General features: G+C 38.6%; 1 protein-coding gene across 1 annotated transcript in view; it reads right to left on the bottom strand.

The window, feature by feature from the left end:
• The window catches only part of LOC122802130 (pyrimidine-specific ribonucleoside hydrolase RihA-like), a 295,157-nt gene extending 284,464 nt beyond the window's left edge, over window positions 1–10,693 (bottom strand). Inside the window, exons 1-3 of the mRNA XM_044071812.1 lie at window positions 10,501–10,693; window positions 10,300–10,370; window positions 7,192–7,303 (exon numbers count right to left, since the gene is read on the bottom strand). Coding sequence (XP_043927747.1) covers window positions 7,192–7,303; window positions 10,300–10,370; window positions 10,501–10,693 — 376 coding nt within the window. The remainder of the gene's footprint in view (window positions 1–7,191; window positions 7,304–10,299; window positions 10,371–10,500) is intronic.
• Window positions 10,694–13,782: the final 3,089 nt, after the last annotated feature.

Below are 13,782 nucleotides of genomic sequence, written 5' to 3'. Positions count from 1 at the left end.
CTCTGTGTTATAATGAGCTGAAATGGCAGAGGCATGGATTTTTATGGAAGAAAAAGATAGGCCCTTGTGAAGCATCTCAGTTAAATATTGCAGAATCTGAGGAATACTGGGCATTGCTGTACTTATCCCTTGTGCTTAGTTCCAGGCACAGAATATTTTCCATTTGTCAGCATAAGATTTTCTAGTACTAGGCCTTCTAGCCTCCAAAATGACATCCATCACAGGTTTGCTGAGAGATGTAACTGGTGAAATTAGCTGATTAGCCATGCTGCAAGATTCAGAGTTTGGAGCAGAGTGTACAGAATTTGATAGTTCTGCCGTGACAGTAGATAAGGTGTCTGAGGCAGGTACCACGGAGGAATGTGTGACATATTGTGTAGGAGCAGGTACCAGTGTTGGCAAGGCCAGTCTGGAGCAATCAGAATCATTTTTGGTTTTTCCTGTCTGACTTTTAGTAAGACCTTGGAGAGCAGAGGCAGAAGGGGGAAGGCATAGACTGATAGGTTTTTCCAGCTGAAGGAGAGAGCATCCACTTTCCAAGCTTTTTTGTGATGAATTCTTGTGCTGAATTTGTCCAACAGATAGTTTTCGGGTGAGGCAAAAAGATCTAAGTCTGAGCTCCCCCATTTGCATGTCAACATGAGGAAGATTTGTGGATCCAGTTTCCATTCGTGTGGGTCCATAAGATTTCTGCTTAGTTTGTCTACCAGAGTATTTTGCTTTCCTGGCAGGAATTGAGCTTGTATAAGTCAAGGCCGTTTTCCACAAGGCCATGGCTAGTCTGCAAAGGGGGTAGGAATGGGTACCCCCCTGCTTGTTTATGTACCACATGACTGTGGTGTTGTCTGTCTTTATCAGTAGTTGTCCTGGATGAAGATAGTCCTTGAAGGCTGTCAGAGCATTCTGTACAGCTAGCATCTATTTCTGGTTGATATGTAAGTGCATTTGATTTGGGCTCCATTGGCCCTGAATGCATCTCCCTGGCAGATGCCCCCCCCCCCCCCCAAGCATAATCTGATGCGTCTGTAGTCAGGGTTTGGGTGGCAGGGGCTGGAATGAATGACAGTCCCTTGTTTTGGTGACAGGCCTCTGCCCACCATAGGAACTCTTCCTGCAGGCAAGGAATGATAGGAATCATTGTTTCCAGGCTGTGACAATGTTGACTCCATAAGCTTTTTAGGTACCATTGAGGTTTCCTCATATGCAGTCTTGCATATGGAATTATTAGAATGCAGGAAGCCATGAACCCCAAGGCCTGCAGAATTTGTCTTGCAGATAGCTGGGTTTTTGTGGCCACTTGTTTGAAGTAAGTCATCAATTGAATTTGTTTTTCTGGCATGAGGTAAGTGATCTGGGCAGTTGTATTCAAGCTTGCACCTAGGAATGTAATTATTTGAGAGGGTACCCGTTGTGATTTCTTTTCGTTTATGGTGTACCCTAGACAAGTTAGAAGCCTTTTTACAAACGTTAGATGCTTTAGAAGAGTGTCCTTGTTTTCTGCCTGAATTAGACAATCATCCAGGTAAGGATAAATCTGAATGTTTCTTTGTCTGCAAAATGCAATTACTGGTGCCAGGCACTTTGTGAAGACCCTGGGCGCAGTATATAAGCCAAAGGGCAGTGCAGAGAACTGGTAATGCAAATAGCCTGCTTTGAAGCGGAGGTATCTTCTGCAAGATTCCCTGATTGGGATATGCAGGTAAGCCTCTTTTAAGTCTAGAGTTACCAACCAGGCATCCTTGCCTAGCATAGGCAGTAACTGTTGTAGAGTCAGCATCTTGAATTTTGGAATGTCCAGAAATGTGTTGAGAATGGATAAGCCCAGAATTGGACGCCATGATCTGTCTTTTCTGGGTACCAGGAAAAGTCTTGAATAAAAACCTTGTCCCTTTTCCTTTTCTGGTACTGGATGAATAGCCCCCATATTCATGAGGGACATAACTTGTTTCTGGGCCTCTGCCCCCTGATTTGGAGGCAGATCTGGCCATCCATTTGGGATTGGCAATGTGTGGAAATGAAATCTGTATCCTTGGGATACTATATTTAAAACCAACTTGCCCTGGGTAATTAGTTGCCAATTCCGTGCATGAAGTGCCAGTTTCCCCCCCAAAGGGGCTGCCAAAAGATAAGTGCTTGGTGATTGCAGAGGAAAGTCATTGAGACTGTTTACCGTAGGAAGGTGCCTTGTTATTTCCAGATTTGGAGGTGGAAGCAGCCCATTATTTTGTTCTGTAAGTTCCTTGTGACTGAAACCTGGAGTGTCTGGGTTTGACCTGAGCAGCTCTGGTGGGTACTGGAAAGGCAAATAACGTTCTCAGTAGAAAAAACACTTTAATGAGAACGTTGTTTGTCTTGCTGGACCTCTTGGCATTTGTGTACAGGTACTGGAAAGGACCAGTTCTTAGTAGGCCAGTGCCTACTGAACCTGGGTGGCTGCACTTGTAGGAAATCTTTTATAGTTTGCATAGATTTAGCTTTATCTTCCATATTTTTCAAAACGTCTTCTGCCTTATTACCAAATAGACTGTCCTGTTGTAAAAGAGCATCCAACAATTTTGCTTTAACATGATCAGGCACATTTTGCTCCTTGAGCCAAGCATGCCTTCTTATCACAGACCCAGTTACAGCGGCCCTGCAAGAGGCCTCCAAGGAATCAAAACCACATTGCAAAGTATGCTTTCCAACTTGTTCAGCTGAATGCAATAAATCCTGCAACTCTTTATTTTCCACACAGTCAGAAATCAACATAATTTTCTGTTTAAAAGTAAGCCCATGACATGCTGCTGAAAATTAAGCATATGAAATTGACAGTTTAAAGCTCTTATTGCCAAGGTTGCAGACGTGTAAACCTTCTTACCCCATCTATCCAGCGCCCTGGAGTCTCTATCAGAAGAGGTAGGATTTTTAGCAGTAGAAGCCTTAACGCCCTTGGAACCCTGAGAAATGGTTTCAGAGTCAGCAGTAGGGTTTTTAAAAAGGAATTTGTGGGAGTCAGGAGCCCTGTAATATCTGTCTGGCTTACTAGGAGCCGGAGGCAGGGAATCAGGAGCCATACAGGATTCTGAGAAAACAACATCAACAATGTCTAGAACAGGAGGTATAGCCAAAGTCCTATGCTGAGGTAGAAGAAGGAAATCCCTAAGCCTCTTTTTAGATTCTGAGAATTCCTGAGTCTCCCAGTGAAAGTGTTCCCTTAAGGTATGCAAAGTTTTTCCAAAAGAAAAATCCTCAGGAGGAGAGGCAGAAGGGATGGAATCTTCTGCATCAAAGTACTCATAAGGTGGAATAGATAATTCCTAATCAGAAGAGGAATCAGAAGAAATAGAAACCTGATCTGATGATTCATAGTCAGTGCCTTGCCTAGGCCTCTTAGCAGGAGGGGGATGGAAACCCCTGATCAAGGTAATTAAATCCTCAGCCATTTTGATAATTTGTTTTTTAGGCATGGGGCCTGTGCACATGGCCCAAGCGTTGGTTTTTTAGACACAGAAGTTGATTTTGGCCTAGGTTTTGAAGATGATGTGGGTTTAATATACAAAACTTTAGGCCTGAAAACACCCTCAGAAGCCAGTGCCTGCTCAGCGGCTCCGGACCCATCTAAGGTAGAGACATCCGCCGGGTCAATACTTAAAGCATCTCACGGCATACCGGACTCCAAATGGGTCTCAGTAGAGGCCTGCGAATCAAAAGTAGCGGGTATCAGGGGCTGCGAAAGCACCTCACTGAGTACCGGCGACTAGTATAGGAGAAACTTCATCATCGGTTTTGGACCTCGACGGTCTGTCTCTGTCTTTTTCTTTGCATTTTTGTGTATTCCGGTAGTCGGATTGCTAACAGACGACATTTCTGGATAGTTAAATCTTGAGCCAAAATATTTTGATGCAAAAATATACCGACGCTTAATAGTGCGTTGATTAAATTTAGCACAAAACCGACAGCAAGGCACACTGTGGTCAGGGCCTAGGCAAGGAATACAGTACAAATTAAAATCCTTATGCGGTATTTGCTTCCCACAAGTAATACAATTATTAACTTTTACTGACATTGGTAAAGAGCAAGAAAAGGTTTCCCCAATGGGGTACTTAGCTTTAGGTTGAAGACTTCGATTCTGAAACTCGAAAACGAAAATTTCAGGAGTCGGACGACCGGCACTTGTGAACTGCCTCTGCTTCGGGCTCCGCGTGGCAAGAAAGACTGATGAAAATGGCGTCGGCTGCATGTTTTATACCCCTGACAACCTGACGCCATGGAAGACGGGACAGCAACCGACGCAGGACCCAAGACTTTGTTAATCAGGCCAACCGAGGGCAACCTGCCAGCAGATTACCCAAATGTAATGACTGCAACAGTGAAACACGAAGAACATCATCAGATCATTCTTTATCTTGATGGAAATAAAATGCAGCATTTAATACATTTTCTTAGGGACTTTACTAGTGGTAAGCATGCCTTCATTTCTTCCTTTACTTTCTGTGAAAAGTATTAGCAAATTTGATGACAGAATTGCCAGTTTTCACTGGTAGATTTGTCCATGTAGTTTTAATAACACATTACTTGTCCAGAAGTGAGATAATTTGACAACTGCAGTCCTGGGAGGGGTGGCTTCCTTAACTTGAGATTTTGAGAGAGATCTGTGACTTCTATCTATAACATATGATAAACCCTTCTCAAGGTTCATCAGTTTTGGAATCCAGCTGGTGAAGAAATTAACCATGTTTTTTCCTTGCATTTTCTCAGGCATACCAACATTTTTTACATTGTTTATTCTTTCCTGTTTTTTGGGTATCTACCTGATCTAGTAGCCAATTATTTTGTTTTTAGGAAAACTTCATAGTGTTTTTCTTGCTTATCTACTCTTCTTTCTACCTCATTTAAACTTGTTTCTATGCTGCCAATGTAAACATTTTGTTGTTGGCTCATAGTTTTTAGAAGTTCAAACTGTTGTTACTTTCTTGTATATAGTCTTTTTATCCATATTGTTTATTTTTAAGGATAATTCTTGTACAGATGACAGTATAGTCTGGAAATCCTTCTTTTAGAAATGGTTTCTTACCCAGGGGTTTTGGAAATCAACATCCTTCAAGTGATCTGTTGATATATATTCTGACAGCATTTTTTTAATTATTAATTGACTAATGTGATTTGATCCTGAGACAAAATACACACTTTCCTTCACCTAGCACTGACCAGATCAAACTTAATGAATCCTGTCAAAAACTTTCTAATAGAACAGAGCAAATAAAATATGCTGCACTCAAGTCACCATCTTGGCACGTACATTGCTTAAAGTTATGCTCCTCTCAAAAACAGTAAAGATAATGCTGGTGTGGATGGTAGCTCAAAAACCAGTAACCACAAGAACACTTCATTGGCTTAACCTTTTATAGACTCGCAGGTTTTCGGGTTAATACTTCTCTTACATCTGGAAAGCTTTCAAGAAACTTAGCCACATAACCCTTTTAGGGACAAGAGTAGACTAGCTCCCTCTGGACAAAAGATCACTCACACTTAACATCAAGTAGGAATTTGCAATTACACATCCAACCGTCGAGGGTGGCTCTAAAGGCAACTAAGGAGCCTCTTCTAAATGTGGGGAATCCACTGGGTAAGAAACATATCAAACTAGCAGGTGCTGTTGGTCTTATTTATTTATTTATTTATTGTTAACTAGGTTAGAACACTGCTCCAAATGGATTTTGTTCAAACTCAACACAAGAGCACTTACAGCTTCTGTGATTTTGTTAAAGAAATCAGGTAGATTGAATAGACAAGTCCTGCCTTTAACAAATCAAAATTGATTAGGAAAAAGAAGTTGTCTTACCATAACGTTCCATCTGTATTGTTGATCCTCGTTCAGTCCTTACGCATGGGTATCGGTTCCGAGCTCGAAACCGAGCCGGCCATTTTTCAAGCTTGTGTCAGCTTCAAACTCTCGAGCTAAACTCTTACCCACAACCCCCATCTCCCTGTTACCTCAGATTTCGTTTGTCGCATTGCCATTCGGTCGTGTCAAGCTACTTCTCTTGAGCCAAGTACAGTCAATTGTTGTTTAATAGTTTTACAGATTACTTTTCTGTCAGGAAAGGATTTAGCGGGGGGGGGGGGTTGTGGGTAAGAGTTTAGCTCGAGAGTTTGGAGCTGACGTGAGATTGGAAAATGGCCGGCTCTGTTCCGAGCTCGGAACTGATACCCATGCGTAAGGAATGAATGAGTATTAACAATATCAGATCAAGGGTTTTGAGGTTGTTATGTCATTGTTAATTAGTTTCACATTAATATGTTCCTTGGTTCAATGATAATGTTAGCAAGACTACCCTCCAAAATACCAATGCTTTTCTGGGAACAAGGGTGAAATTCTTGGCGAGGCTTACAAGGGCCTCCGGGCCAATAGTCTATTATCACCCTATGAACCTATGATCTTGTGTGGCATGACTAGTTGGTCAACACTAATCCTGATCCACCTTTACAAAGCTCTGGCAAAACATGCAGTCTTCTGCACTTACTTAACCAAAAATCTTGTCCAACTAGAAAAGGTGCAAAGGTACTGCACCATAAGAAGACTATAGGCATCTTGTAAAGAAATACATATTTTAAAACCCTCTCACTATATTCTGTATTTTACAGGTTATTTAAGGGGAACTACTGCCTAATCTTGACAAGCAAGACGTTTACAGAACACAACATTAAAAATGCAGATTAACATCAGCAGAGACCACAGACAAAAAAATGTTCTGGAGTCTGAATTCACTCAAACTACTTTAATGAAACACCAACACAATTGCTGACAGGTTAGATCAGCAAAGAGAGAAGGGCAAAGATCTGTAATGTAGTACCTATACAGGGTCTGGAATGAACTATGTTTCTTTACTATGAAACAAAACTATGATCTAATTTAAAAAAATAATGAGATAGGTACAGAAGATTTCAAACAGTCTGAAGTTTGATCAACAACTATAAACGTAGTGTTAGCTGTTGCACATTTGGATTATTAGAGAATTTGTGATGCTGAAAATTTGCCACATGTCTCGTCTGTAGAAGAGATAAATGTGTTACACTGATGTCACTCAGCTATCAAATTTAAGTAAATATCAGTGTGTGAACCCATGGCTTCTACATACATAGCATTTTATACAACACATTAAACATTTTTTTCACATAGTTAAAATTTCCATACTTTATGGGGATCATTACCTCTCATGTTTCCTCCCATGATGTACAGGCTCTTTAATTTCTGAGGAAATGATGGATCCAACTTTACAGCCAATGCTAAGTTGGTTAAGGGTCCTGTTGCCACTAGAGAAACCTGCAACACACACAAGCAAAAATCATGCTTTAATTGAAGCGTCAGAGAGAACATAAACATGAATACACAACAGGAAACAATTAAACACACATCAAAAGTTGACAATTTCATGTTTTATGTCCAGTGCCAACTTATGTGCAAGATGAAAAAGCATTAATTACTCTTGTTCATATGGTAGTCCTAAAATACTACAAACAACCATTTGGGGAAAATACTGAAAAATACCTAATTTCAGTTCTTGAAATGCAGCCATGTTACTTAATAGCCCTGACTTCTTAACTTTGGCAAAGTTTAGTATCCTAGTACTGTGACACGAAATTTGCATTATAGCTACTTTTACAGAACATTATGAAAGCAATACCTGTCAATTTCAGATCCAGATAAAAATGCCTTTTTGTTCAGTAACACAGGTGAACAATATATCCCCAAAATACACACCCACAAAATATAATGCAGAAGCTTTATTAATACATTCCATTGTTCTTTTGCCTTGGCATAAGTCTTCAAAGAATCTAAAAGCTCTAGCTCTAATCATAGCTAAATAAAAATTTAAGGTATACACTTACCATAACTATACATCTGTGTTGTCCATTTTCATTTTTCCTCAACAAATGGGTTCTGATATGATTTTTGGATCCAACTCTGCCAGTTTTTTTGCAGTCTAGGATTCGACTCTCAAGCTCCTCTCTTATCCATTATGCCCTGATCACTGCTTTACCTCAGACTGAGTTTGCTGCCTCTAAACTACATTTGAAAAATGTAGCATAACCATAACACTGATAGAAAAAGATGTACTAGAACAGAAGAGGGGCTCAAACAGGAACACTGGTTCCTGACAAACTCTACCAAGTCATTCCCAAAGACAGGGAAGGGTTAAGGTGGGAGGGAAGTTGAGGAAGAATGAAAATGGATAACACAGATTCATAGTTATGCTAAGTAAATAACTCAAATATCTGATGTTGTCATTTTCATTCATTCCTCAACAAATGGGACAAAATCCCCAGCTACAGTAACCTTGGGTGGCCCTCATGGAAGGATGTTTCGTGGTCTGACAAATCAGATCCATCCATGGAGTAATCTGAGGAGTGAGGTTCAGAGGGGTCAGTCCTGGGCCTTTTGTCTGGAGGAGGTTGGGAGGCCCTGTCTGGGTGAGGTTGGGAACCCCTGATTAAGGAGATAAGGTCCTCAGCAAGACTGAGGATCTGTGAACTAGAGGAAGGCCTCTGGGATGTAGATTTGGCAGGCAAAGCTTTTGAAAGTTTGGCAGCTTTAGCCCTGGAGAAGGCCTTAATAGACATAGAAGCTGGGGGCCTAGCTGCCCCACGTGCAGGGGTAGAAATGTCCAAAGGAATGGTGTCGGACAATTCCTGAACACTAGCTTCGGTAGGGATTTCTGAAGCCGACTCAGCCGGTGCCTCTCTGGCCTCGGTGGTCGGAGGTATGGTTTCGGTAGTAGTAATAGCCGTGGACTCGGTTTCAGCCGAAACCTAGACACTCGCGGTAGGCCTAGCCGTGGTTTCAGCCGAAACCGCGGGCTGCGAGTGTCGGTCCTTTTCCTTGCATTTTTTGACCATATGCGAAGTCGGAGTCCCCGACGGCATTTTATAAGCAAAAGCGGTTCCAAAAAATTCCTCTGCAAACTCCGACTGACGTCTAAGAGTCCGTCGGTTGAAGGAGGCACAGGCTAAACAAGCTGATACGTCGTGGTCTGGGCCTAAGCAAGGAAGGCAGTAAGAATGGAAATCCTTATGAGGTATTTGTTTCCCACAAGTTAAATAATTATTTACTTTGTCTGACATCGGCTGAGGCAAGAAAGAGTCCCCAACGGGGTACTTAGCTTTTTTCAAAGTCTTCGGTAGCTGAAATCTCTGGATCTGACCGACCGGCACTTGCGAACAGCTTCTGCTTCGGGCACCGCGCGGCAAGAAAGACTGAGGAAAATGGCGTCGGCTGATGCTTTTATACCCCAGACGCTCTGACGTCGGGGAAAGTGCGACATCAGCCGAGGCCAGACCCAGACTTTGGAATCCGGCCAACCGAGGGGCTGCCTGAGGCAGGACAACCCATATGCTATGACTGCAGATGCATCCTTGAAGGACATCTGGTACATTATAGAGCCAATAATCCAAGGAAAAATGACCAGGAAGCTTAGAATTCATGAACAAGTAGTTTAAACAAAAAAAATCATGGCTTAGCACTTTCATCGATGTTTTGGCATCTTCAGAACCATAGAATAGCATTCAGAAAAAATGGACGAATAAAAACAGTTCTAAAAAGACAGCCCCCCCCAATGTAAACCAATCATACATTGAAAGAGATAAAAAATCCACTAATCATATATCATAAAATGTAACCAATCAAACTTAAATGCTTTACACAATGAAAACCAATTGTATTGCACCATTAAATGTAAAAACACCCGTTATTTACACCAATAAAATCTCAGAGAAACCACAGCCAATCCAGTGCATGAAAAGCAAAAACTGTCTTATCCCAAGCCATTAACATCCTCGTGAAACTTGCGCTAGAAAATAATTAAAAATTAAACTACAGATGCTCTATATTTTAGTTCACTAGTAACTGAAACAGAGTCATTCAATCCAGGTGGCATAGTAGCATTTAATCTCAACTGTCACAACATTTCACGATGTAGTAAACAATTCTTCCATTCCCCAGTTGATACATCACAAGCCACCTGTTCCAACACACAAAAATGAAATCTTAAGAAAGTCTCACATTGTAGCGCATGCCTAGCCAGTGCACTTTTACTATCCTTTTTCAAAATACTGCAAAGATGTTGATATACTCTTTTATTTAATGAATTATTGTCTTTTCCAACATAAAATGCATGGCACAAACCACACCAAGATAAATAACCAACATGGCTTGAAAGACATTGAAACTGCCATAAACTGCACTTCTGTGTACTAAGTCAAATAACGGACCTTCCACATTTGAATCAATGTAAATACATTGATGGCAACATCCACACTTACTGGTTCTTGGAAAACCATAAGAAAAACATTTTCTGGGTTTTTCCAAGATCCTCTTCGTACTGTAACAATTTCTATAAGTAAACAAAAGGGGTTGGCAAAAAAGCACCATAAAATTTTCATCACAGTGCAGTATCTGCTAGTTTTTTTGCAATATCCCCCTGATATCCATGGAATCATTTGTATAGTGTAACACCATGTTACTATGAAAGCTCTTAACTGGGCCAAGACCTAATCCAGTATTTTGTAACATGTCATTGTTCTGGAAACCATATTTAATGATTGCCTCATATTTATTACTTCTTTCATAAAAAACTTGATCCCAAGCTTTGTCAATTATTTTGCAAGGATAACCTCTGTCCAAGAACATCCACTTCATTACATCGAACTCATTCATTTTTCAATGTTAAATGAGAAATGCGAATGCAGTGACTCTTAACCACCCCTCATTTCTGATATATGCGGTGGGTACTCTGGAAATGCAAAAAGTGAATTGCAAAATGTAGGCTTTCTATACACTGATGTTGCAGTCATCCCAGAATTATCCTTTACTAAAGAGATGTCAAGAAAATTCATAGTATGTGGATAAACATGATAAGTAAACTGAAAAACCACAGAGGACCATTCCAGTTGCTTACCAAAATCTGGGAGGAAGTGAACAGCTCCTGTCCATATGAAATAAATGCCAACAAGATAACGGTAATAACAGAAACATTGTTTAAACAAATCAAGTTGGAAAACAAGAGTTCATCTCTCACCTTAACAAAACTGTGTTAGCAAACACAGGGGTTCAGGCAGTTCCCATCGCAACACCACAAAGTTTATAAAATTCACCTTCAAATGATATAAAATTATTGTCGAGTATCAACTCCATAAAGTCTGTGATAAGGGACATATCACAGTCTGACAATCCACCATACATAGAAATAATTTCTTTAAACCAAAGTACACCCTCCTCATGAGGGATGGCAGTGAGCAAGTTTTTAATATCACATGTAATGAATGTGCCTGTTTCATCCACTGTAACCCCTCTAAGTCTGTTCAAGAAGTACCATGAATCTTTGACAATATGATTAAAATTGTTGAAGAAACTTTTGAGACTTCTGTCAACAAATTTGACCATAGGCTCTCTTCTGAAGATGTCAAAAAACTAACGAAAGTGCTAAACTGTGATTTTTTTTGTGTTAAAATTCTTGTTTGTGAATTCTGATCTTCCTGGTTGTTTTTCCTTGGACTCTCTTAAGGAATGTTTACACTGAGAAATTAGGGCACCAGGCTTTGTTGAACCTTGAAACTTCATGACAGTCACATTGACATGGCTTAAAAACAGTATCTGATATGTCCACCATTGCTTCTATCCTTTCCCCTCCTCCCCTCGTTCTAACTACACTACAGTGTACAGTTTTACAGTACAAAGTTTACAGTGTTGTACACACACTGTCCTAAAACAGGAAATATTAGCCATCCAGCAGAAACTGATACGTAATGGTAACTTATACTTACCCAAACTTCTTTTTTTTTCAAAACAGGTTTATTTTTTTAACATATAAGAGAAATATCATAACAATTTTATACAAGTAATTAAAAATAGATATTATTATAATATTCAACAAAACAACTAAAGTATTTACAAAGACATCCACTACAATTAGATCAATTAATTAAACTAAAATACTGTGCTATTGAAATTAGAATTTTTTTAACAAATTTTGTAAATTATCCCATACAATATAATATGATGTTTTTCTAGTTGTTCTCATTCTAATTGTGCTTATTTCCATATGGCACATTATATTCATAACATTTTTAAATTCATTGAACGAAGGAGGTGTATCTGAAATCCAATTTCTAGTTATTATTTTCCTGGCCACTGCTAGGATAGACCATAACAAGGGAAGCTTAATCTTTTTAACACAATGAGGTACAGGTGTGTTGAATAATATAAGAGACTTAGAAATAATGAAATTATCTGTAAAAAGAGCCTGCAAAAATTCATTAATTGACTTCCAGTATTCTTTCAACTTCATACAGTTATAAAACATATGAGCCCAGTCAGCATTAATTTCTACATTACATCTCTTACATAGATTATCTTTATTATTTATTTTATTCATCATCAAAGGTGTATAAAAAGATCTATGTACAAATTTCCATGTATAAAGTCTCCAGACAATGGAAGATGTAGTTCTATAAGCAGATTCCAATATATATTGTTTATCTTGTTGAGTTGGTGGGTCCCCATTAATAGAGGTGAAATAATTCCAGTATGAATCTACACTGTAAAAAGTTTCTTGTCTGATAATTTTATGTATATATGAAAGTTTGCCTTTATCAGAAACTTTATGCTGTAAATTTAATATCAAGTAATCAATCAGTTTTGGAATAGATTCTTTAACTGTTATAGACATTAGATCTATTCTATCAATGAGATGTTGTCTAAAGATCTGAACCTCTAACCAGCAAGTTTCTCTTAGATCAAATTCTTGTTTTAAGAAATCTAGATTTTTAACTTTATTATCAGATATCAGCTGATACCAGTACTTTAGATCATTATCTATAGCTAAATGAGCTCCTTCAGAAGTAGATGACATAAGCATACCCTGAGTATACATTATAGGAATACAATAAAATTCCATTCCCTATACTTAGGGTGCATGAATATAAAGTTACGATAACTAATAATAATATTTAATGGGTAACAAACCATATGTTTAGGTGTAATAGGTGAAGTACAAAATTCCTTTAGCAACCACAACATGGAGTTATTTACAATCATATTTTTATGTGTTAAGGAGATTTTCATGAAGTGCATACTAATTAGCTCCCAATAATCTTTCCATTTTGCGATATATGACTGATCTATTAATAAAGTAATAACTTTTATAATAGAAGAGATAATATATAAATTAAAGTCTGGAAAAGAAATACCCCTTGAGACCAGCTATTAGTATGTTTCTTTAATGCAATCCTAGGTCTATTAGGTGCCCATAAGAAATTTAACATTAGTGTATTCAGTTTCTTGATAATTATTTTTGTAGGTGAAAGTATTATTGATTGTATTAAGTATAAAATCTTGGGGAATATTATCATTTTAATAATTGTAAGTCTCTCCTCCATAGTAAAAAACATATTATTCCAGGTATTAAAAAGATTTTGTATATTAAGAAAACAGGTATTATAGTTATTATATATAATAGATTTAATATCTTTAGATAGTATTATACCTAAATAAGTTATCTGACCTGAATTGGGTACATATTTAGTAAAATCACTAATGAGAATATTTTTTGTGTATATATAGGTAGTATTTTAGTTTTTCTTCATTGAATATTAAACCAGAAATACTTTTAAAATTCATCATTTTATCAAATAAAGACTGCATAGAAGAATTAGATCCTGCTGATGTAATTAGAACATCATCTGCCAAAAGTAGAATTTTTGATGTTGTATTTTCGTCTATTTCAAAACCCTCTATGTCAGTACTGT

This window comes from Protopterus annectens, chromosome 5.part0 (assembly GCF_019279795.1).
Source record: "Protopterus annectens isolate FY-2018-M chromosome 5.part0, PAN1.0, whole genome shotgun sequence".
Lineage (NCBI taxonomy): Eukaryota > Metazoa > Chordata > Ceratodontiformes > Protopteridae > Protopterus > Protopterus annectens.
Note: the sequence above shows the minus strand (reverse complement) of the source record. Positions and strands in the feature narration are given on the sequence as shown.